We start from the raw sequence: 25,063 nt of genomic DNA, 5'->3' as shown, positions 1-25,063 counted from the left end.
ACTCATGAGGAAAACTCTTGAGAAGTGCATTGCTGAATGGTTGCGAGGTCTTACAGCTCTATGGGAGGACATCGGTGTGGATATTATACCCAGTAAAATGCAGGATTGTTCTAAATTCCCTGAAAGAACATCTGTGGGAGGAAAACACATCCTTGCCCATTCCCTGAAAGTGCTCAAGGCCTGACTGTATGAGACTTTGAGCTGTGGCCTAATGCCTGATCCTACTGCTGCTCTTTAAAGCATGCAAATTACATTTATATTGAAATTAGCAATGGTAACAGCAGCAGTTATTTCTACAGCCAGAAGGAACTCAGGTCATTTAGCTTGGGAGTGGATCCCTTCTCCCTTCTGTGCTAGTAGGAGTTCACCCTGCCCAGAAGACAGAAATACAAGAGAAAAGCATCACAGCTGGTGCATAGGTTTTCACTTCTGGCAAGTATTGCTGGAAGATCAAAGCAGAACTCACCCTCTCTCCAATGCCCAAGGCAACTGCTTTTACTAAACAGCAAAGGCAGACCCTGACCTGTGCTAGCCTGAGAAAGGGAAGGGAATAAACCTAGAAACAAACTCCATGGAGAAGTTTGCATCATCAAAGGTCGGCTCAGGTTTTCCAAATGAGATACAGTACAATCTCAGCACAGGATGTAACTAAGAGTGAGGGCTCCGACAGAGAGAGAGCATGAGCCTTGGGGCAGAAAGATCTACCAAAATGTGGGACACTTTCCTTAGGCAGCTGATGAAGGCTTCTTTGCTGAAACAATGTGAAAAGAGCCACAAAGACCGTAGGAAAATTCACAGTGAACTCACAGTGATGAAGAATATGATCCAGCAGGCTTTCTGTATCTCTTAACATTATTAACCTAAAATCCACCATTCTGTAAAGGCAAAAGGATCATTAAATGGAATCCAGTCTGGGAAAGACATAAGAAAGTGACCAAAATGCTTTAATCTTGGTTCCAAATTTTGAAAACATATGATTCTTTTTTTCCTCAGGCCATGCATGCTATTATTTTCCATGTCAAGTACTTGTGCATAACTTTCAGCTTAGCAGTGCATGAAAGCAAGGGTGTGTGGTAGAAGCTTGTTTTTGGAGGTAATGATACCCAACCCACACTACTGCACAGAGACACACCTATCTGTAAAAGCAATACTCACAGAATTGAGAAAAAAACAGGAAGTAAGTCACTTTTCTATAATTTGGTATTTAAAAGAAAAAGATACAATCAAATATCTTCAAGGTTTTGGGAACCTTCATGTGCTACCACAGATAAAAAACCCAAACTAAACAAAAACCCCATAATCTGAGACATTCTAGAAAAAAGAGATTTTGAAAGAAGTCTGAACACTTTCATAGCATCTGTCATATTGATAAATTATAAGTGCATACAGGTACCACTACCTTCTAGAAACTGCTTATCTAGAAGGCACAAAAGGATCAAAGGACCATGATGACGGATGGTCTGGAAGGATCACAATCCCCCTACTTTTCTGTTTCCATTCTTTCAAATAATGAAAACTGCAGAGTAATTTTTTTCAGAGCCAATGAATGCAGAAAAATCACTATTATTAGCAACATCAACTAAATCCTGCTTCTCCAAAAAGTGGACTCCATTCCTCTTATAAAATTCTCTCTTTCTGCCTCCCCGATTAACAAGTGCTACAATCAGTTGGTCAAGTCATATCAAGTACGTGCAACACTGCCTGAAGCCTGTAACCAGGAAACAAGAAGAAAGCAGTGTTTTTTACAGTTTAGGACTAGTGTAAATTCACAAGGTCTAAGTGGTTGACACCATCAGGTTTTTCATTTTCCAAAAGACAGCTACATATTCAAGTGGGTGTCAGAGGTAGAAACGTCATCATTTCAGTCTTACTGAATTTTTTCCTGTCCTAACAGAAAAAAGAACATTCCTCCTCAATACTGCCAGATCATCTAATTCAATTCTCTCTCACAGGAAGGCGCCACCAGCTAGGACACAGTCATGCAGACCTATTTCCCTACACATGAAGTAGCCAGCAATGAAGGCAGTAAGAAACTGCTGTGGTGAAAGCCCTGTTTAAGCATTCACATTTATCTGCCTTTCTTTTTCTCAAGTATTTTCTGACAAGGCTAAAAATAGTTTAGCGATGAAAGCCATTAATAATGGAGTGAACTGTGTTGTGGGACTTGGTGTCACATTAACTGAATAAAGAAATAACAGCACAACAAAGGTCTGGTTAATACTCCATCCCCTGTTGAACTCAACATCTAATTAACATGACAAAGGTTTGCATTAAACTCGGCACTGAGGCAGTCCATTGGCCTTTCTGACAAACAACTGCTCCATTTGTTGGTGTTTTCCCATTCACTGAAGCACACACATTTTAGGTCAGCAAACACCACAACACACAACTCTGATCTCCTGCACCATATGGGACACAGAAGTCCTTCAGAAATCCCTGCAGTGAAGAAATTACTTCTGAGCCTCACGAACAAACACTGACCTCAGGAGCTTATAGAAGAGGCATATTCCAAGCATGGTTATGATTTGCACTAAAATTGGCCTCCATTCAGGATTTTTCTTTTTACCCCGCTAGGGTAGATTGGAGAGGCAAGAATCAAGTCCTGTCCTTCCTGGGCATGCAGTTCATGCTTTGTGTCCCAACCTCTTACTCTCTTAAATATAATTCAGTCTTCAACACAGATTCTCCAAGGCCCTTAAGTGCAAGGAGAAGTTGAAATTTCCAGTATTCTGCTATTTGTGACTTACATCATTACATGAATCTCAATTTTGAGTAGTAGAAGGCTAGAGAATAACCCAGCATACCTCTATCTCCCACAGAGGCATGAACAGATGAATAGTTTCACGGACAAGGCTCCAAAGCCGTATTGGGAGCTGCTGCCTTTCAGATGGAGTGACTGACAAAACTGAACTGGAAGTAAATGCTACAGTCTCATGTTCTCAAGAGTAATCATGTTAAGTCAGAGGAAGCCAAGAGCAACTGCTCATTGATATTTGATATAATTTGCTATGATGACAGTGTTACAATGAATTACTTTTAAGTTCAAACACAAGTCAGGTTAGTTTCTCTCCAAGGATTTCAGAGCCTCCCTTTACCTATATGTTTTTAACACACATGCTGCATTTTCCTCTGTTATGGTTAACGATCCTTTTTTGTGGATTTGAGATGTTGTTTCTTAATTCTCCTTCTACAAAGAAAACAAATGGAAGACCCAAGAAATAACTGAGACCTTGCAGCCTTCCTTCTTGCAGGGCAGATGTAGGAGAGCCCTAGCATGTCATCCAGAATGCTGGAAAAAGACCCCTTACTACAGGTGCAGTGCACTACCTGTACTCAGAATCACAGAATCATTTTGGTTGGAAGAACACCTCCAAGATTATCAAGACCAACCACTACCCTGACACGGCAAAGTCCACCACTGAACCACGCCCCTAAGAGCCACATCTACACATTTGTTTAAATATGTTCAGGGATGATGAGCCAACCACTTCCCTGGGCAGCCTGTGCCAGCGCTTGACAACCCTGATGCAACGTGAGGCAATTTCCTCTTGTCCTGAGATCCCTATACATATGGAGAGCTACATATACATGAGTGGATGAAACATGGAAGGCAAGCCCAAGTCTCACTGTGTTCCAGCTCACAGGCAGGCACAGAGAAAACTACTAAATCAGACCAACAGACATCTTCTGGAACTGACTTCCCAGGTTATTCCTACTTGATACACTGAATAAAGTGATCTGAACAGGAGCTGGCTTAAGATACTGAAATCCATGCATTTAATCCCTGAGTGGCTATCTTTATAACAAGGGCATGATGATATACCATTCTGTGGAACCTGAGCTTTCTGCAGTCTTCTAACAGGATCACCTGGTCATGTCAGGACACTGTTCTGTGTGGCACCACAGGAGAGCTGCATTTGAAAAAATGAAAGCGTAGGAAAAAAGTGCAAAATACCATCATAGTGTGCTCAACAAACGCAACAGTCATTAAATACCCCCATTTATTAAACAGGATAGGATAGATGAACCAACAAAAATGAGTTTGTCTAGGATCTGTCTTTGGGCCTCTCTACCTGTGTGCTCCCAAGCACAGCATTGCATCGTATTGCAGGGACAGATCCCACCAGATTCCAAACTGTATAGACACTGCACAGCCACGGACTGACAGGAGCAACATCTGTTTTGCTAACATAACACAGACTAACGACAGCAATATCTATCAGGGAGGAAATGTTCGCTGGGGATCCCACCATGGACCAAAGAAGAGTTAAAGCATTAGCAGGAGGCCTTTCTTCAAAGTATCCCTGAGGTGCCTGAGGTTTTCACCAGTGAGCTGAGCCTGATGCTTAAATACCAATAATATGAAAAATATCCTGCAGTCCCAGAAGAAAACCAGTCATACACATCCCCTTTACCTCATCATTTGAGATATCTTCTGTGTGTCTTTCTACACAATTTAAAGGCTATAAATCATCTTCTTTTAAACAGGCTGTAAATTGTTTTGCTGACATCACTGCATGGTGGCTTTTGTATATTTAACGCCCTTTGATTGCCACTGGCTATTAGGTGACTGACCTGGGCTGTCCCTATTTAAGGTTCAGATATCTGTAGTTAGGCAAGGAGTACCTTGGGCCAGGCAGTCAGTCCCAAAATACACCACAGTAGGGCAGGGAATTCCCAGGGGGTTGCCCATCTCCCAGCATTGCACTGCTTAGCACATTAAAAAAACCCAAACAAAACAACAACAAAAAAAACATAATCAAAAAACACATTTTAAAAAATTTATTGTGCTTGTCTCTTTGTTTTCTACTTCTGGTATTTTTTCCCAGCTCATTTTTCCCATCTCTTACCCACATAATGCCAGCTCTTTTCTGTCCTCTCTGTACATATCCTGCTCATGTAAACTCCTCCTATTCCTAATGAAGTTTGCTTTACAAAAATCAGCCTTCCCCTAGCCACAAAATATATTTGTTACAGATGACCACACAGTCAGAGGATAATTATGAGAAATCAAACTTGTTCCACTTTCAGGGTATGTCTTCTATTGTGCAAAAGAACTGCACCATTGAAATGGCAGGTTATTGCATTCTCAACTGCTATTCAGAATCTAAAGAGTTACTAAATCCAGAAGAAAGTTCTTATTTTGAAGAAATCTTCTGTTGCCTTCTCTAACAGACAATGCAGTAAGAATACACTTATGGTATAGAGTATCTTGGCTATTACATCAGAGAAGAAAACCATATGACTTTTAAAGAAAAGAAGATGACAACTTATAGTGATTTAATTTGCTTTAAAAATTAATACTTGCTAAAACAGGCAAGTACTGTTCATAAATTTATACAACTCATTTATACCACTGAATTCTGTATGTGAGCACTTGAGTCACCAACAGTGAAAGTGATCTCCTGGTCAACTTTTCACAAGCATATGATATTAAAGTCATAAGCTGAATCAACTGTTAACTCAACCAATGAAAACTAAAACGAGCCCCTGTAAAACCAGAAATGAGTGAAGAACATGACAAGTATATTTGGAACACTGCAAATGCAAGTCTTTCCCTGTTTTTGCAAAATGAAGGATAATTCTAAGTTTTATAGAATCACAGAATATCCAGTTGGAAGAGACCTAAAAGGATCATCAAGTCCAACTCCCCACTCTTTGTATGACTACTTAACATTAAATGACAGGACTACAATAGCAGTTGCAGCAAGAACTGCAAACAAGAACTACAAAATTACTGATTAACCTATTTTCTGATCTTTCATAAACTTCAAAAGTACAACAACTCCGGTAAATACAGATATTATCACATACAATTCATGTCATCTAATTAATCACTGATAGTTATTATTGCCAAACTCTTGACATTTAGGATACAAATACTCCATCCTACATTAACAGTCACCTCTGCAAGCTGATTACTCCTTGTTTAGTACATGCACAGCACAGCTAGCTGCTGTGGAAATGAGGCGGGAGGGCAGAAGACATAAATCAAACTATAGTGCTTGAGCATCTGTACAACATCTTTACTCGCAGACTGCAACCATAGCTGACCAGCTAGTCCTGGTTGGAAAAGCAAATAACAGCACTGTCTAAATACAGTTAACTTGTACTCAGGGAGCCAACAGTGTTCCCTAAGCAAACCAGAATGATAAATTTCTCCCAACAAGCTGAGAACAGTTAAGTAGTTACCATTAACATGGAGAGGTAGATGGTTTCTGCCTTCCTGTAGCAGCTGTAGGAGTTATCCCTGGAGAGAAGTGAAAATGTGAGCTTAGCAGCAAGGACCTCAACAACACTGAAGTCAGACTAGAAGGTTGTTTCTATTTCTATAAATGCAACCCAGCAGTTGTCTGTCTGTTAAAGATAGACTGAGAGCCTTCCTCAAAACTAGATGATTCCTTCTCTTGCATGAATGCAAAGCCGCTTGCACTGCACTCACCCTGTCTGTCCAGGATGGATAGAAGGTGCAGGAGGGCTTGAGGTGCTAACAGTGTTTCTGAAGGCTGCTTTTTCTAACCAAAGAGATGTGGGCAATGTTTACAGGATGAATTTTAATAGCCGAATGTTAGTGAACAGGCTGGAGACTCTGCAGGAACCAGAAGCTGCAAGGAGGACCTAGGTTTGCTCTTTCTCCAATTATGTACTTTTTCTTTATAAACTACATTAAAATCCTATAAAAAGATGTAAACTGGTTTGATTTTTCATTGCAAGGTTACTAAGGCCAACAAAAGAAAAATAAAGCCATTGTTCCTCCTCCCTACAGTCACACACAATCAAGCTTAAAGTTGAACAGACCAGAGTGCTCGCAGATTGTAGATGACTTAAGTTCTCCCATGTCTTGATCTCAGGCTAGCAGAATGAGCCAAAGAATAAACCAAATAATTTTATTAATGAACTTTTTCATCAAACAAAAGAATAAAGCAATCTTCATTGCTTCTGCACTGCAGAGCAAGCTTTGCTGAAGAAGTGCAACCACCAGCTCATCTTTCTGGATTTTTTGTAGTGCTAGTTTTCCAAAATATTCTAGATCTACTATTCACAGCTAGTTCATTCCTGCTCTCTGCATTAGCTGCCTCTGAGAGGTGCTGTGGGTTGCATGAGCTGAACCATGGGGACACAGCACTTGAGTGAAAGGCTCATGCTGCCTCCCACCTCACCACCCCTCTTTTATCAGGTCCCTCTGCCATGTTTGGCACTTGTAGCATGCACAGATCATTGCTGCGATACACAGTCTCCTCAAGCCACCTGATCCAATGCAAGAGGAGAGGGGCTGCAGGGCTATCTCCTTGCTGAGGATATTTCAGATGGTGACACTTTCTTGTCCTAGGTCCCACTACCTAACCCACGGATCAGGGCTATGATAGTTCCCTATTCTTATGACAGCAAGTGGCCCATTGCATCATCCAACACGAGTTGTCTCTCAACTGGGAAAAAAAATGCTGTGCTTGAACATGAGGTTTTTGACAGCTGCTAGTACTTCCCATGCTCCCATGTTTATCTGTCCTTTACTCACTACAGCCTGCAGAGGCTTCTTAAAAAGGTAAGAGTTCGTCCACACCTACCTCCTCCTCCTCCTTCCTCACACCACAGATCCTGGTAGATTTGGGCAAGTCTGCTGTGGGAGTCACCAGGAGGAGACACAGGAGGGAGTGCCTGTTTTCCTCCAGCACCACCTCTGGTCTCACAAATGCAGGCACAGGCTGGGAAAGGAGATGTCCAGGCTACCCTCCAGAGATGGGGGAGAAGTCTCTTTCATAGTCACACTTAAGGGAGTTAAAACCCCTGCCCCTCCTGAGGCTACTGGGAGTTCTTGTTTTGAATTCCAGCATTTGGATCTTACCTTGTTTAGCGAGGGTCAACTAGCTATTAAATAATCCACTCCTTTTTCAACACAAAATGGAAATCCTGGAGCACACATAACCAGCCCCCCCACCGCCTTTTTTTTTTTTTTTTTTTCTAAATACTCTCTAACATTCAAAATGAATTAGATAACAGCTATAATCGCCCCACCTACTCTTGATCCTTTCTGCTGCCAGAATGTTTTGTGTAATAAATCATGCGAGTGCTACATTATTCCAGAGCTAAAAATAGAGCACAGTCAGGAGGCAGCACAGAGCTCTGAATACAGAATGCAGTCGTATTTGATAACATCTGCACTCAGTCTGATTTTAAGCTTCCTCAGGTTAGGATAATGAACTCAAATGAGAGGGGAAAGGTTCACGGGGTGATTACAGCACATGCTGGCTTTTAAGCCGTTTTTCTTTCCACTTCACTTTCACCACATTTTGATTTAGATTCGGTTAGCTATTGGAAAGGGTTCTGCTTAACAGAATACACTGAAAGCATCCTTTACAGTTCCCCAAATCCAAGACAGTCGTTGAAGTGTGCTGAGAGAGTGCAGGTGAATAGCAGGATGCAATATAATTTTTCCTCAAATCAGAGGGATAATTTTTTTCCTCTAGGCCTGGAGAGAGAGCTTCTGAAGAAACAGCTCCACTAGCTGACAGTCCCACCAAAATACTGATTTAGACCTTAAAATGAGTAACAAGTGCTGATCACAGGAGTGGACTTGATGAGGCAGCTCACTCTAGCTAAAAGCGCAGTTTATTCCAGTTGCCCATTATTCCAAAGCATCTTCATGTAAGTAATAGCTATCCATCTTGATAGAAGTAATCCAGCCAAATGTGACACCCATTGCCTTTGACATGCTAACCTAAAGTAACATCTCAGCTTCTGCTAGGTTATTGGTGGAAGGCAACTCTCCAAAGGCTTATTCCTTAGAAGACATTTTAACACCTGCTAGGGAAAAGTCTGGTAACTGTCATGAGCAGAAATTTTGTCTTTAGGCTTTAAGAACAGTTTTAGTTAAAATAGCTGGGGTTTTTTAGATGGCTAAACACATACTTTATAAGTTATCACTAGTTTAGATTGGATAAAACACTATGTTTCATCTATTGACAACAAAAAACTTTTAGGGTAGATTCATACCAGGGAACTGAAAATAATAAATCAAATGAGGGGCTTTTCCCCCAAGTAGTCCTAACAGCTAGGAACTGAACTTCAGTGAGAGCTGAAATTCACAGGGAGCTAATGAAAGCACAGCTGCAAGCTTTTAGTCCAGGAAGTTTTAACACCCACTGCTGCTGGAAAGCTCATGGACCAGCTCACAGATTTCTGGCAGGTTTTTACTGCTGCACATTTACCCTGTCAATAACCTTCTGTGATGCAAAAAACATCTTAAGAGTTCTTTCCATATCCAGATGGTGTTGTTCTTTCCATCCAGTCTGCTAGATATCTGATTTGAAGATAGCCCAGTAGGCTATCTTCCCCTCAGATGACTTCAATTTTCTTCTGTGACTGATTTACTGGAACAAGAAACAATAAAAAACAAAACTCAAAATTGCTACTTGTAGATGTGCACAAACTGCAATTATACTGAGAAATCAAATGGAGCAACCTCACTAAGAACTACATAATCAAATATATGAGCACCTCTTCTAAAAAAAGAAGAGTAAAAAGAACAGATAATGACTGACATGATTTGAATTAATGAATATTAAGGCCAGCAAGACTGTTATATTCATCAGCCAGTCTGAACTGCAAAACAGCAGCCAAAGTAAACCTCAGAACTTTTCTGTTTTCATCAAATTATTTTTAAGTCTATACACAGGCATTCATTAAGCACATTCATTTAGTCCTTTTATCATCCTGCACCATTCCAGTTTTATCATTTATTACAGATAGAGAAAAGGAGGATGATTTTTTTTGTGCCTTTCTCTGCATGCTTTAAAAGCAGATTTACAGATTTTTGATCTGCTTTCTGAGGGCACTGCTTGGTATTCTGACCAGCAACCTGCACCAAACCATAGCCCCTGACGAGGAAAATTTGAGGGACAGCTAAAAGATACCAGCAGTGCTTAGCTCACCAGTACTTTCAATCTGTTTTCCTTTTTATTAAGTTTCCTTTTTAAAAAATAATTTTAGCTGTTTTTCCTGTAAATACATTCTCTGCACTGTTTTCTGTCAGTTGCCTATTAACATTGCAGAACACTCTCTCTTTTCAACACTTAAGACAACTGCCAGTTAATACCAAAGCATGGACCATCAATGATGGCATCATGGTCTTCTTCAGTTTACTCATACAGAGCTTACATCTGCATGTCCACCTGTTATCAGTAGGCAACCTTAAGAAATATAACTCAAAAAACCCCCACCCAAACTTAAAACCTATCCTTGGCTTCTAACATGCAGCAATATCCCCATATATCTAACAAACCAGAATCATTAAATCAATGTCCTCCTTCAGTCATTGTTAAGCTCAGGAGAAGTCCTTTAGTCTTAGACCCACTGGGCTTGAAGGCAGACCCAAAGTATACTTTGCACCTGGAAGGGCACAAAACTACAGAGACTAGAAAAGTGCCAGGCATGAGCTTTGCCCTGTCTGCTAGGGTAGAAATAGGAGATGCACAACCAAAATGATACTACAGGGGCTGATACTCTGCTCTTATCTCAGTTGCAGGCTGTTGAGCAGCCAAAGACCATTTCTAATAAACACTACAGTCATGAAGACTGTATAAAGGCCCTGGAGATTTTGCAAGCTCCATTCAGAGAGGCTAGAAGAGCTCCACAGCTATTAAATCATGACAGAATGACCCAACAAAACAAATTCCCTAGCTGATCCCAAGTTTTACACACAGTTCTCAAGGTATAAATCAATACAAATGGTAAAGTCCTTGAGCTAGACTTAAAAAAAGAGACTTTTATTGAGTTCTGGTGCAGGAAGAGCATCACTCTATAAGAAAGACCTCTGCTAGGAGGGAAGGATTGCTCCTAAATTTTTTTCCTGTCAGGAAGTATTGGGTTTTTAATGCATGGGGTGGTTAAGAAGGCAAGGGTGGTAACAGTGCATGTGTGCTGAATCATGAACTCAGTCATGTACATGAAATCCAGAGACAACAGAAAAATTAAACACTATCTCCATCAGGGCATCTTTTGCAAGATATATCCTTCAATTGAGGATTTTAAAAATAAAATATGACTGTTATCTCCATGCTGTGGATATCTGGCCTCTTATTCTAAAAATAATTGAACAGTTTCTCTCCAGTTCCAGGAAATTTAATATTATTAAGTGACTACAAAGCAATGTACAACATTCATAAACATGTCAGGAAGACTGCAGGCTAATACTGGCACTGTCAACTTGTATAATAAAAGGAGAGATTAAGGTTGTTGCCTAAATTGCACTTGTGTAATCGATTTCTTTGGAATACTGAAGAATTGGACAAAATGATGCTTTCATTCAATTTAAACACTAACAAAAATTAACATTTGAACTTCTAGCTAAGCAGCCAGGAATTACTTCCTCTGCTTATAGTGCCTTGCTCATACTCTTGCTATAAATAAGTAGCCTAATGACTACCAAACAATCCAATCAGTCAACACAGGGACACAAAACTAAAAAACATTTTAATACTCTTGCCATTTTACCATGCCAGAAGTTAATTAGCAGTATTAATATCCAAGTTTTGAGACCAAAACCAAGGCTGATTTTAATGGGCATGGAAGGTACAAGGCTGCAGAGCAAGGCTAGTGAAAGCAGAATTTCAGTATTTTTAAAAACTAAGAATCCCCAGGACTGAAGACCTTGTTTTAAGAGAACAACCAGGAGATGTTAGATTGTATGCTTTTACAGCTTTTTTCCTCTGGTTTATGAGTCTTAATACTAATATTATCCCAGAGACTGAGAAACTAGAAATGGTATTTAAATACAAGAAGTGAACTGTTACCATTTCGAAAACAAGACCCTTTAAAACCAGCAGAGTATAATGAGCATCCCTGTGAGTGCATGCTGCTAGTAATACATGCAACTTGTTGAGCTAATATTTTATTTAATAATATTCACATAATGTTTACCAAGGGGAAAAAAATTTAATCTTCTAAGAAAGTTGCTGCATTTAATATTTCCCAAAACACAATGCACATGGTTTACTGACATAGCTCCAGGAGGCTGTAAGAGGAAAAAGCAGCCTCCATCCCTCCAAGTGTGAGCTGCAGTACTGCCATATCCTAGCAGGGAGGGGAAGAGGCAGCTACCTGCCATCCCACTGCTGCAAAGTGGGCCCAGCCTCGAGAAATATGGAGGGCAAATCTTGTAAGAAGCAAGCCCTAGTGGGGTGGCAAAAAAAGAGTCACCTTTAATTCTATTCCTAGCCCTTAGAGTTCCTCTGGGCTTTTCTGGTCTCCTCAAACGGATTTTTGCAGCTCAGCAGGGATAGAGGCCAGTACCATGGCAGGCTTCAATCCCAAATGTTTGCTGGAAGGCTACAGGAAGTGATGTTCCCCCTCCTGCCTGCACTCAGACTGGTTTTCTACCAAATCAGTATCAAACACTCAAAGAAGTGACACTGTGACTGGTTCAAGGTTGAGCAGGAGGGGGAAACAGAGGCATCAGCCCACCTGATTCTGTAATCTGTCCCCCAAAATTAGCAAGCTGAAATTGAGCAAGATATTAATGTGAAAAGTAATGAAGGTAACAGTCAAAAGATGTTATATTTGGTCAGGTTCAGATATAGAAAAAAACCTTAAGCTGAAAATTTTGAGGAAAGATGAGAACAGACAAAAGTTTCATTAACTCCTGCTCCACTGTAATGAGAGCAGCCATTTGCAGGTCACCATAGGCAGATATTTATTTAAGAAAAACCTTGAAATTTTAAAACTAAATAAAACTTTTAAATAGCATGAAAAATATTCTGAAGTGTCTTGTGATTAACCTATGAGAGAGCATCCAAAGGAGGGCCATGAAGATGGTGAAGGGCCTTGAGGGGAAACCGTGTGAGGAGCAGCTGAGGTCACTTGGTCTCTTCAGACTGGAGAAGAAGAGACTGAAAGGAGACCTCACTGTAGTCTGCAACTTCCTTGTGAAGGGAACAGGAGGGGAAGGCACTGATCCCTTCTCTGTGGTGACCAATGACAGGACATGAGGGAATGGGCTGAAGCTGTGTCAGGGGAGGTTTAGGTTGGATATTAGGAACAGATTCTTCACACAGAGGGTGGCTGGACACTGGCACAGGCTCCCCAGGGAAGTGGTCACAGCACCAGCCTGACAGAGCTCAAAAAGCCTTTGGACAATACTCTCAGGCACATGGTGTGACTCTTGGGGATGGTCCTGTGTAGGGTCAGGAGCTGGACACAATGATCCCTGTGGGTCCATTCCAATTCAGGATATTCTCTGATTCTGTGTTTAGTGAATTCTTTTATCTATTAGATCTCAGTTCAGCTCTCTTGAAGTTGCAGTCCATGCATTAATTTTAGTGCAATTTGGATCACAATCTAAATCAGTTGTCTGATCAACCTGTTTTTCAATCTCAGCATTTAGATATCACAATTGTAAACAAAAGGAGTCCTTCTCAGCCATTCCCCTTTTAGAGAGATAACCATGTTTTTTGCAGGAGGTCAAGTGACTGCATCACTTCATGCAGTAAATAATTGAATTCAAAGTGCATTTACTTACTCTCTGTTGCCCAAGTTCATCCAGCTGACTTATTTTCTTTATCTGTGGCACCTAAATAACTATCCCAGACACTTTCTATATTCTGGGCAAAGAGAAATGAGTTGTCATTTAAAAGCTTCAAATTCTTTGGAGTGAATTGGGGCTAATGTATCTCAGTCTCCCAGTAGTAACAGCTACAGGCAGATCAATGCTTTTGCATCAGAGAGAGGACTCTGCTCTCTAACTCCAATTATTTCAGAAAATAGACTGCCCCAATTTCCACCGCCATAGTAATTCTCCAAATAAAGGACAGTATATTCAGCAGTGATTATTGAAAGGAAGTTTTCCAGAAATTTTCCATCAAAAGTATAGATAGACAACATAGTGTCTGTAAAAATGCTGTGAAAATAAAAATTAAATAGATGATAGCTACCACCACATAAGAGGCAGACTCTGTTTGGGAACTTCCATTCAGTGGAAAATTTTGTCTTTGTGAGAGCAACAAGTAATGCTGACTGATCAGAGATTGCCTGGGCCCTGCTGAACTTTAGTTCACAGGAAACACAGAAACAGGAGAGGAAATGAGCTCTCTCTTTGCAAACACCCAGAAGGTTATAGAATGTTACAAAGGTACTAATGTGGATTTATCAGAGACAGATCATGCCACTCTTCCTCCTATGACAGGATAAAAGGCCTTTCAGTAAGACAGAAGTAGGAGATGCTCTACATCCTCAATGAATACACAGCTTTTTCATGCTCTTTCACAATAGAAAACCAGAATATCCTTCTCAGAGGTTTGCTGCCAAACAGAAAGGCTGTATTGTGTGATACTCACTTAGGGCTCAACTGAGACAGAGAACATGCATTTTCTATGCACAGTACAGACAGCATCTGGAAGAGACTGCAAATACATGGGAGGACAGACTGAGAAGTTTAAATTTATTGGAATGGGCTTGAAATAAGATGATAACACCATATGAACATACCGTACGTGCAAAGTATCAGTTGCACAAATGCAACATGGAAAATGGGTAGATGTGGAAATTATACCGTATCAGAAGTAGTACCTGTCTTTGTCATGCTGTTGGAAAAACAAATGACAATGACTCTTAAACTTCAGCTTGGAATCTATAGACATTTGTTTCACCTGTAGATATTGATGCTTCAGCAGGAGTACTGCACCAAGCCTGGGCACTTCTCTGAAAACACTACAGCAGGGTGAACAAAAAAAGAACTCTGAAAATTATATGTCATGAGAGAAATAATGGGTTGTTGCATTTAGTTCAGGCTTTTTATGCTTCAGTTCTCTGCCACTGCTCAGGATCCGTCACCATGCTACATCTTCCACAAGATTTCCATTCAAATTACTTGTCCTGCATCATGGATGGGTCAGATGAGATTTTCCATATTGCAGCATGGGAAATTTTATTTTATAGGAATCCCAGTTCTTTTAACAACCACATAGCACTGCCCTTGTGGGGAAATGCAATTTATAAATGGACAGCCAGCATCAGAACTAGAACTGAGGTGCAGAGTTCAGATCACCCCACTAAAAGCGCTGCTAATTTCCTTCTTGCCTGCACCCTTTATTTCAAGGTATAGGCAGAACAAAGGGGAGGCTGTGACCTTCAAGGCATTGCCTCTGTCCCACTACTTGATTGATACAGAATGGACAGAGAGGCACAGCAGTGGTTCAGTAACATTACAACTTCTACTCTAAAGTGACAAGAAGAAAAATAAATCATTTAAGAGGGAAAAGGAGAGGCAAGAGTTGTGTACTTACAGAGACAGAGCAAAAAAAAGCCAGTGGCAGGAGAGAGTCCCTGTTAACTGAAGAACTCCTGGCGCCTGAGAGTCCTGGAGTCCAAATGTGCTCATGGGCAACTCTAGCACCCAGAAGAGCTCCAACAGAAATAAAAGCATGTCTTATCCTTTTGTGTTAATATGAGCCAAACATACAAAAAACCAATAAAGAATTAAAAGCAACAGATGTCTTGAAGCAGCATGGAATTTCACAGGGGCCATGCTAGCTGGACTCAAGTAGTAGGTCAAAAACTTACAAGACTCACCAAATACCCATAGTTCTTTCCTACTGTGTGATACTCCATATATCAATGGTTTCAGCTCACTAAGTGCCTGGAAATGCTATGTCTTCAGAGGAAATGGGTTACAGTGTCGGTTCAGGAACCTCAGTTCCTCAGGCTGACAGAATGCTATGGAAATGTCTGAAGAAGGTAAGTTTGTCTCTGACCAGACAGCATAAACGCTATGATAGTCAGATATAATGTTATGTCAATGCCAGTAGGAAGTTAAGGCCACTCTGCACTGAGGAAGTTTTTTAATTCACTAGAAGCAGGCAGAGTATGCCCTGCCCACACTGTTCCCTGGGGCTGGCAGCAGTCTCTTCCTGCTCTGCCATCCCCTGCCTTACATAAGCAAAGGTAACCCAGAGGTCACAGCAATTTCTGTCTGCATGCATGTCATACAAGATATCTCCCGGCTCAGGAGCCCGTTTTTGTTTGCTTCAGATACTGCTGCCTGATAAGAGAAGAATCATTTTAGCCTTGAGAATGGACTGTGCTTACAAAGACATCCTGATCTCCAAGTCCTTAGTTATCAACAAGCTTGGGCTGGAGGACAAGCACAAACCATCTCTCCTTCAGTTTGACATGGAGGCCAAAGAAAAGGATCTCAATCTTCATCACAAACCAGCATATTGAATATGTAGTTGCCAGCAGTAAATTTCTGATCAACTGGACAAAAGGAATTAATTTCTGATTTTATGGCTATGGGCTGAATATTTGCTCCATAGGACACAAGAGAAAGGGGAAGACCACAAGGTTTCTCACTCCTTTTCTCCCTAGTTCTCCTTCCCACTAATCAAATCATGCCCAGTCATTTGGCATGTATGGTATAGTAGCTACATGACCAAAGAATCTCCCTCCATTTTGGACTTTTTCTCTCTGTTAGAGATATTTTGCAAAACTCTAACAGAAGAAATCTCCCTCTTGAAATAGCAAGACATCAATCGCCGAGCAGTCTGTGTCTGCATAAGAGATAGGGGTTTGGGAAAGAGAGTTTGAAAGACTAGAAAACAGGAAAATCAAAGTGCAAAATCTACAGGTGTTGAAAGAAACCCAGTAACAACCTGCTGGGAGCACATAAATTCACTGGAATGAGATTATGTGCTGTCAGTTTCTATCTGTCCTCCCAACTAATTGCAGCATTTGATACATGCAAGCCAGATTCTCAGGCAATGGCAGATAAATACAACTCATTTCTTCCATCATTTGAAAGTCATTAGGATTAGAGCACTGCATGCGCCAGAAGCATCAAATTAAGCACCCATCACAGGATCAATCCCCATTATCCCCTGGGTTTTTGCAAATGAACATTGCAAATTAAATACTTTAGTGAAAGCACTTTTAATTTGTTTTCTTGGTTAGCAATGATTTAATTATGGCCATTTTTAAAACACAAGATAAACAAAAGTTCTTTTTCACACAGCTAACAAATCTGATATTTGACTCCTCCCTGTTGCAATTGCAAAATTATGATGTGAATGCAGAAACTAAAATCCAGTTTTAAAATCCTCTCATTTGGTTGTTTAAACCTATTAATATTTGTATTAATAAGGATTACTTGAAAAAGTAGGAAAGTACAATTCACAAACAACTAGAAATAGCAGGAAAGGGGGAAAATGCAGTAGTACCAACTTTCAAATATTTTTATCCATCTGCACCACATGCTCTAACTTCAGGCTCCCAGCCTGTCACAGCACTACACAAAATGCTAGATTGAGGCACTCAAAAACACAGAATGGACTGAACAAACTTGTATGATATTTTGATTTTTTGACCAAAGACACACAGTCTAGAATCCTAGGGCGACACAAGTATCACCAGGCATGGAACAAACAGGCTCTGTATGTTTGCCGAGTCACCTGACTGTCATAATCTTTAACGTGAAACGTAATATCCTGCTTTAGGCTTGCTGGATTTCTTTACAGACTAAAACAAGTGACACTGGGAGAATAGATCTGGGGAATACAACCCCTCATCCAGTATGCCTCAGAGAGATAGCGAAGCTATTCGATGTGTTGCCATGTGCATAAAAATATACAGAACAAATAGAAGAAGCAGAAAAACACTCCACCGTATATGGTTTATGTAAATTGAAACTGAAGTCTGTATACAAAAATGAGAACAAAATGTAGTATTTATTGAGTTCTATTCACTTGGAACATAAAGCTCGAATTATAATAACAGGTGTTCTTAGATATGTGTTTGAATGCCAGGAAATTACAATAATTTCATGACCATAAGGCGCACCGGACTATAAGGCGCCCCCCCCGGGAGTCGGCAAAATTCGCAACTTTGTAGATCAGATAAGGCGCACCAGACTATAGGGCGCACTTTTTTTTTGCAGCGAGGCTCCGCCCCCAGCTCCTCCTGCGCATTTGCTGGCCGAGGCCCTGCCTCAACCCGGCAGCCATGGGCCCCCAGGCCCGCCTGAACCCGGGAGGGGTGGTGCCGAGGGCCTCTGGGCCCGCCTCCACCCAGCTGCCACAGCACTGCTGGCTCCCCCCACGGCTCACGGCTCCCACTTCCAGGGTGGCAAATGTCGCAACTTTGTCCATCATATAAGGCGCACCGGACTATAAGGCGCACTTCTGGGTTCAGGGGAAATTTATAGTCAAAAGGGTGCGCCTTATAGTCGTGAAATTACTGTATTATCTACAATTTAGCTCAAAATTAGCATTTATATCTCTCCCAAGACTATTTGTTTTTTTTTTTTAAATCCAAGCCACTTTATCTTCTGCTACCATTCTATGTATGGTATGCACAGCATCTTCCACATAGCATTCAAAAACAAACAAACAAACAAAAAAGCCCAAAAAACACACAAACAAAACCAAACCAAAACCAAACCAAAAACCCCCAAACAAACAAAAACCAAAAACACACCAGAAAACCAACCAAACAATCAAAAAACCCCACACAACAAACTTGTAATAAAAATTGGTAAAAGTAAGTATTTCTAAACTACAACATCCCCAGATGTTACCACAGATAACCACCACACGTTACCCCCCAAGTGGAAAAGGACAGAAGGCAGACTGAATGCTATACTTAGGTATTTTCAAAAGGATCTATTGCCACAAAAGATTAAATTATTTTCTGTGAAAAAGTACACAAACACTACTGAAGAAAACTATATGTTCTTAGCCCCTTCATACCCCATTCTATGCAAACCACTTCAGAGCAGTGTGCTCCCTCTTTCACAGCTGTACACAATCTCCAAAGTAGCTGGTAAGCTGATAGACTCAAATATTATTTCTGAGGCTCTTTTTGAAAAACTATCATACTGCAGAGCAGTTGTAGTTGCAGTTCCACAAGTTGCATTAGTCCCAAGTCCCAGCAGATCATTAAAACAAGGGAGACTCTTAGATACTCTATACACTTCGTCTTTTAATAAGTCAGAAGCTATGATTCTATACAAAAAGTCACCCTTGTGGCCCCTTTGCAACCCATATACACTGTCCTAATTACTTCAAGTAACTAAATTCAGTTGTGTAATTCTGAGCCAATTATTTTTTCCCCCAAGTAGGCAGTCAGGATTTTAATGGAAAATGTGCAGATGTGAATATCCAACTGTGCACATTCTCTTATGTATATGTTCACGCTTCATAAACCTTCTACCACAATTTAATTTTCACTGGATCATAAATATCTGAAGAAAATTGAACTCAGAGGATTTTCACAGGGTAAACACTTTAAACCTCAGAGTTGGAGTCTACTCCCTGCTGTTATGCAAGCAGTTTCAAGCAGTGAAATACTTTTTGCGGCTAACAAACACAGGACTTGTCACCTAGTGATCGATTTCTCCATCTTCTCCATCTTCCCAGACAGGTCACAGATATTTGTTCCAGTCAAGGATTGCATATTCTTATTATCTACCACTAGTCTGCAGGCGAGATACAAATCAAAATTCAAGACAAATGCTCCATAGTGAATCAATACTCACCAACCAAACACTTCTCTTGAGAATGTTTAGGTAGCATTTTTGCCATCTGATCTTCTCAGAGGAGCCAAGGACAGCTTTAATTCTGCTTTGCATCCCTTTAGAGCAAACTACTGAAATATTCAGGTAAACAGGAACTCAACCTTTTGCTCCTACCTCACCTTTTTCCCAGCCAGGGCTATCTCCCTCAGATAACTCTAGCAAAGGAAATTGTCACCTTTTTGACAAAATCTCAAACTTCTGTGATAGAATTTACAGAATTCTCAGCAGAAGCAGCTGTTAATAATCCCTTTATTAACCTTGCAAGGAATTCAAGCCTGAATCCAATTCTGCAATCATTACTTCTGAAGCCACAGGACCCCTTCCTAAGGAAAAAGATCTTTAAAAATACCAGAAAAAGCAGTGTGACTGAGTCATCAGTTTCAGCTTGTTTCATTCCAAAGGTACATTTGAGAAGTTTGTGTCTGTCCATGTGCTGTCCTAAGGGAAAAACAAATACAGCAATCTCAACAAAAATAACAGAAGAAGTAAGTTTTTGTATTGATTGCAAAAGAATAGCCAAATTCATTCCAAGGACAGAACTAGGCTGGAAACTACCACAAGAATGTAGTTCCAGTGGAAAGAATATGTTTTGACCCTGAGAAGAAGTCTGAAGGCAAAAACACCTCAGATAAGAATCTTGCTTTAACCAAGTGTCACTACTACTTTCCCACACGGCTGTAAATCAGGATCCTGTAGATGCAATAAAAAGGAAAAAGCTCATTTACCAGCAAACAAACAACAAAAAAACACAACCAAAATTTATTCCAAAAGAATATGAAAATGGTATCATCTCTAAAATATGAAAGGTGTATTTGCATTCCAATTTACAATTCTTAAAATCATGCCTATTATCCTCTTGTTATCTTGTTTTCAAATTACTACTTTTCCCCAGTCTTCTCAAGAGCTACATCTCTGGGCCCACATGTAGCCAAGCAAAGTCAATCTGAATACAAAAAACAGCTGACTACTTTAGTCTCTGAAAAACACAGACGAGGACATCTCCTCAGGAAGGGTGCAGACATTTCTATACTTCTCACCTCTCTAGTGCTTACACACCTTGGTGTCAGCCTCAGGTAGATTTCTAGACCTTCATCTGTCGTAATATGTACAAGACACTGCAATAAAGAGCCAGCTCTGAGCAGCTCACTTGTAGTCAGCATTGCCAAGTGAAACTCCATGTAAAGAGCTGCAGAGCAGGATCCTCAGGCACCCTGCTGAGAAGAAATGAGTTTTCAAGAGCCAGGAAAGACAACCCCAAGGCGCAAGGAAGTTCTGAAAGCATGAAGAAGCCCTTTTGTGGGGTGTGATCAGAGTCCTTTTTTCTTGGAGGTCTATGGGATGTCTCATCCCAGTAATCTATGCCCACCAAGAAGCCAAAGCAGTTCTTGAGGATTGTTGTGCTACTTTGGTGGCTGCATCTTGAGCAGCATGCTGCATCCAGAGCAACACATGCTGTTAAGAAAGCAACATGATGATCTCCTCCTCTCCTTTCCCATGGAGTACTGGGCACTGCTCATGGTCTGCACACACAGGTACAAACATGCTCATTCCTGCCCTGAGATCTTTCCATACAGAGTCAGAAGTCCCCATGCTTGGTGCATCCTTGCTGGTACATGCAGAACCACAAACAGGACTTCAGCTGAGGATATGGAAAAAGGTCCTCTCTGAGCAGAGATAAGCATGTGGGAAAAGTGAGCAATGGATGAGAGGAATAAATGTGATGTGACACTGAGATGCTCTGAGATCTCAGACACGGAGATTTGAGTGAGGGCTCCTTAATGGCATCTAAATTAGTTCTTCCCAGCAGCCAGGGAACATGCAACATTAAGATTCCTGCTGGTCTAATTTAATGCAGACAGAACAACAGCTTTAGCGCTCAATTAAACAAACTTTTCTCCACCATCCACTTTGATCTATTGCCTCTAACTGCACCAGCTTCCTGTCGTTAAAAGCCACCCCTGTTGCATGACCCAGGTTAACTGTGGTACTTGTTGGCAGTGATGGCCTGGAGGACCAAAGTATAAAGGGGCTAAAATGTGGAAACCTCATGGAGGCTGTGAGAATCAGTAGCAAGTAAGAATGGCAGCTTGGATGTAGATTTTGGCTCAGGACACTCTCCTAACAACTGATGAGGGCTATAGCAGCAGTGACCCCTTCCATATGTACCTATAACTCTACTTGTATATACACACCTGTGCAGCCTGATGTTTAAATCTGTGTTCTAGTATCTGATACTGATTGCCACAAGAGACTTCCAGTGTGTCCTGGTATGACCATTATTCTACCACAGACAGATAATCAATAGCATCTCTTCTCATGACTCCTGAGTGCCTACGGGTGCTTTTTCAGCAGTAGATGCAGAATATACATATCCCCACAATGTCCTAGAGAACAGACAGCTAATGGCCAGCTAGATCCAGCTGCATCAGCAATGTCCTGAGGCACGCTGCCACCTTGTTGTAGTTTAGAAAGATGACAGCAAGCACCCTTTACTCCTTCAGCTTCATTCACAGCAACGTTACCTGGCACCCAGAAAAGTGTTGCTGTGTTTGTTGTTGCAGAGCAGATGAAGGGTGATGAAGGTGCTGGCTATTTATCAGTAGAATCTGGGAGTACTAAAGGACATGACAGTTCAATTTGTATGCATTGAAAAAAAAAATACCTCCCCCCTTCCAGTCCCTATGGTACAAACATACTTAAAGACATATGTCATTTGATGGGTTCTGTTTGTCTAGAGCAATACATGCTTGAAACAGAAACAATGTTCCACAACAAGTGGGATAACACATCCAGACTACCTAAGACAGCCTAAGGACTTTCTCAAAATCTGGACTGTGTTGCTCTGGGTAAAATCAGTATGAAACACTATCACTCACTACACATAGACATTAAAAGAACATCCTATAGGAGGCAAAGGAATGAGGAATGAGTCCTTAAGGTGAATGTGCTCTGTTGACATATCTGCCTGTTCAGAACATCCCCTGCGCATGTCTTGGAGCTTATACACATACACAAGTTTAATGGGTTCAGATTAAAATAGCCAGTTTTAAAAGCTGTATTTTTACCCACACAACCCTGGATTTAAGTGGCTTAGAAACATACAGTCGTACAGCTTTATCTCCAGTGATAAAGAAACATTCCTGACACTGCCCCATATAATGGTCCGTCTCTCACAGTGGTCCTCTCCAAGGCACAGGTTGGGCTTTGCTTACTATTTCCTGAGGTACTTGTAGAGTTTATACCAAGAATCTGGGAGCAATTACCATAAGGCAGTTAAAGCAAGAGGGCAAGTTAACTATTTAAAAAACATGAAATTTAAATCAAACAACCTGTGCCTCAGGATACAATTCCAGGTGTTTTGTAAGGAAACACAAGAAAACACAGTAAGATATCAGGAAATGCATCTTAGCACTAACAACTGGAAAACTATTCTTGTAAAACAGAATGATACAGTTCAAAAGTAAGGTGTTAAAAAATGTTCCAGAAAAAGAAAGGCTATGGGTGAATTAATTTTTTTAGCTTCAATCATTTAAAACGCAGAACTTAGATAATTTATTTAAGATAATATGATCTGTTCAGACCTTTCCTGATATATTTTATTTTCTGGTTGTCAGCAAGAAGAAAATGTTACCCTATGTCATACAGTCCATTGCTGAGAAACTTGATGGCGCTATTCATCCCATTCTTTCTTTCCTTCACCTTAATTAGAATTGAAGACTAAAATTGTGTGACTCTCAACACCCAGGAGATATGTAAATTACAAGGGAAAAGCAGCTAAGGGCTTGCCTGCATGTGCTGCACACAAGAAAGGCAACACTCTTTCCTTCCCCTCTGCTATTACAGCATTTCCACTGCAGCATGTTTGGCTGCACTAAGATATACAATGCAACAAAAGCTGTTTATGAACTCTCCTATCAGTGCACACACAGTGGTAACAACACAAGACTATAGTAACTGGGAACTTTTTGATATGACATTTTTATATAGGAAACCTTATTCCCTTGATTTCTGCAGGAAAGGGAGGAGCTGTTCCAAAGCTTCAGGCCTGTGGTTAAAGCACTGATGGAAGACCAGAGCTCTACCTTTGAAGATGAAATGTCATTTTGGATGCTCATTTTAAATTAGGTTTATTTGATTCACTTGCATAACAAAGACAGTAGCTTCTGAAAAGTGCTCACCAAAAGGAAGTGAAACCGCTGACACAATGTGAAGAGCTGAAAACAAAGAGATGCAGCTAACACACTTATCTCAGGGACATACATGGTGCATCTTGATTTTCTTAGATACTTTCTGCTTAATGCTCTCATGAAAAGGCTCTTCAGAAACCCAGGGATGATTTTCAAAACAGCCAGCTCTGGACACTGATACTGAAAGACACTGAGAGACTTCACCTGTCACAGAATTCTGTAAAATTTGTTCCTGTATCAGCTTTTGCCGTTTGAGCAAGATAATACCAAGAATAATCACTGCTGTAGCACTTGATGGCCTTGGTAAGTGAAAAATTGATTGATACTTTTCTCCCACCCCTCAAGACAATTTACAAAGTGAAAACAAGCATTTTATAAATTCCCAACAAAACAAAAAATTCAAAGTGTTCTCAACAAAATCATACATTATTGTTTAATATTTTAAATTTAATTAAAATAAAACAAAATAAGGTGTCTAGAAAACCAGTTATATCTTGGATTTTCAGACTAAAAAATCTGACTAGCATCTCATTCATATGAAATGTGATAGAGCCATCAAATCTGCTTTATCTCGAGGAAGAAAATCTGTTCCACTTTATATCTCTAAAGATTTGATTAACTTAACTTTATGTTTTATTCCATGAAGGAATTAAACTAAGATAAACTGGCAGCAGAAAATCAGAGGCAGCACCAACCCTCAGGAATAATGAGCTGATGGCACTCCTGGTGCTATGAGGAAGGATGCTAGTCCACTGCAACATCCCCCTTCCCTTATCTTTCCTCCAATCTTATGTTTGTATTTTGCCCCTTGTTGTGGACTGTTAATGTTGCATATTTCGTAAAACTAGTTCTTATGCTTGTAAATGGAAATAATATTTCATCTTGTATACAATAACCATGCTGAGATACACACTGCAACTTTATTTTCTTCCTATATTGTTGTGTTAAATACTGTGCTGTATCTTCAGGGGTTTGAGCTCTTACTTCTAGATCGTTTGGTAGAACAAACCAAATAAACAGTCCCCAGATAAACACATGAATGGAATCTATCACCTTTGCTATCTAAAAAAGGGCTATTTAAGTCATATATACTACAAAGAAATAAAATGCTTCAGCTCCTCTCAGACACCATTTGGGAAAGAAATACTGTGTTAGAGACACACAAGTATCATGGTTTTACTTGCCACAGTTGTAGCAACTAGGTTTATTGGAATACAAGGTGCTAACAAAGAGTAGCAGAGCCTGTCTGGTTTTTTAATTATTTTGTGCTCTTGATGACAATTTTTATACAGCTGCTTTCAGAGCTTCCTCTTTTTGG

The 25,063-nt window shown here is 40.4% G+C and overlaps 1 protein-coding gene across 2 annotated transcripts in view; it reads right to left on the bottom strand.

Moving 5' to 3' along the window:
* Positions 1–25,063, bottom strand: part of TMCC3 (transmembrane and coiled-coil domain family 3) — a 132,484-nt gene that overhangs the window by 83,119 nt on the left and 24,302 nt on the right. The window contains exon 1 of one of the 2 annotated variants that reach the window (XM_033058040.1): positions 6,193–6,256. The exons of the other annotated variant lie outside the window; for it this stretch is intronic. Coding sequence (XP_032913931.1) covers positions 6,193–6,201 — 9 coding nt within the window. The 5' untranslated portion in view covers positions 6,202–6,256. Of the gene's footprint in view, positions 1–6,192; positions 6,257–25,063 lie in introns of those variants that run through there. 2 annotated transcript variants of the gene reach the window in all.

Source organism: Catharus ustulatus, chromosome 4 (genome assembly GCF_009819885.2).
Source record: "Catharus ustulatus isolate bCatUst1 chromosome 4, bCatUst1.pri.v2, whole genome shotgun sequence".
Taxonomy (NCBI): Eukaryota; Metazoa; Chordata; class Aves; order Passeriformes; family Turdidae; genus Catharus; species Catharus ustulatus.
Note: the sequence above shows the minus strand (reverse complement) of the source record. Positions and strands in the feature narration are given on the sequence as shown.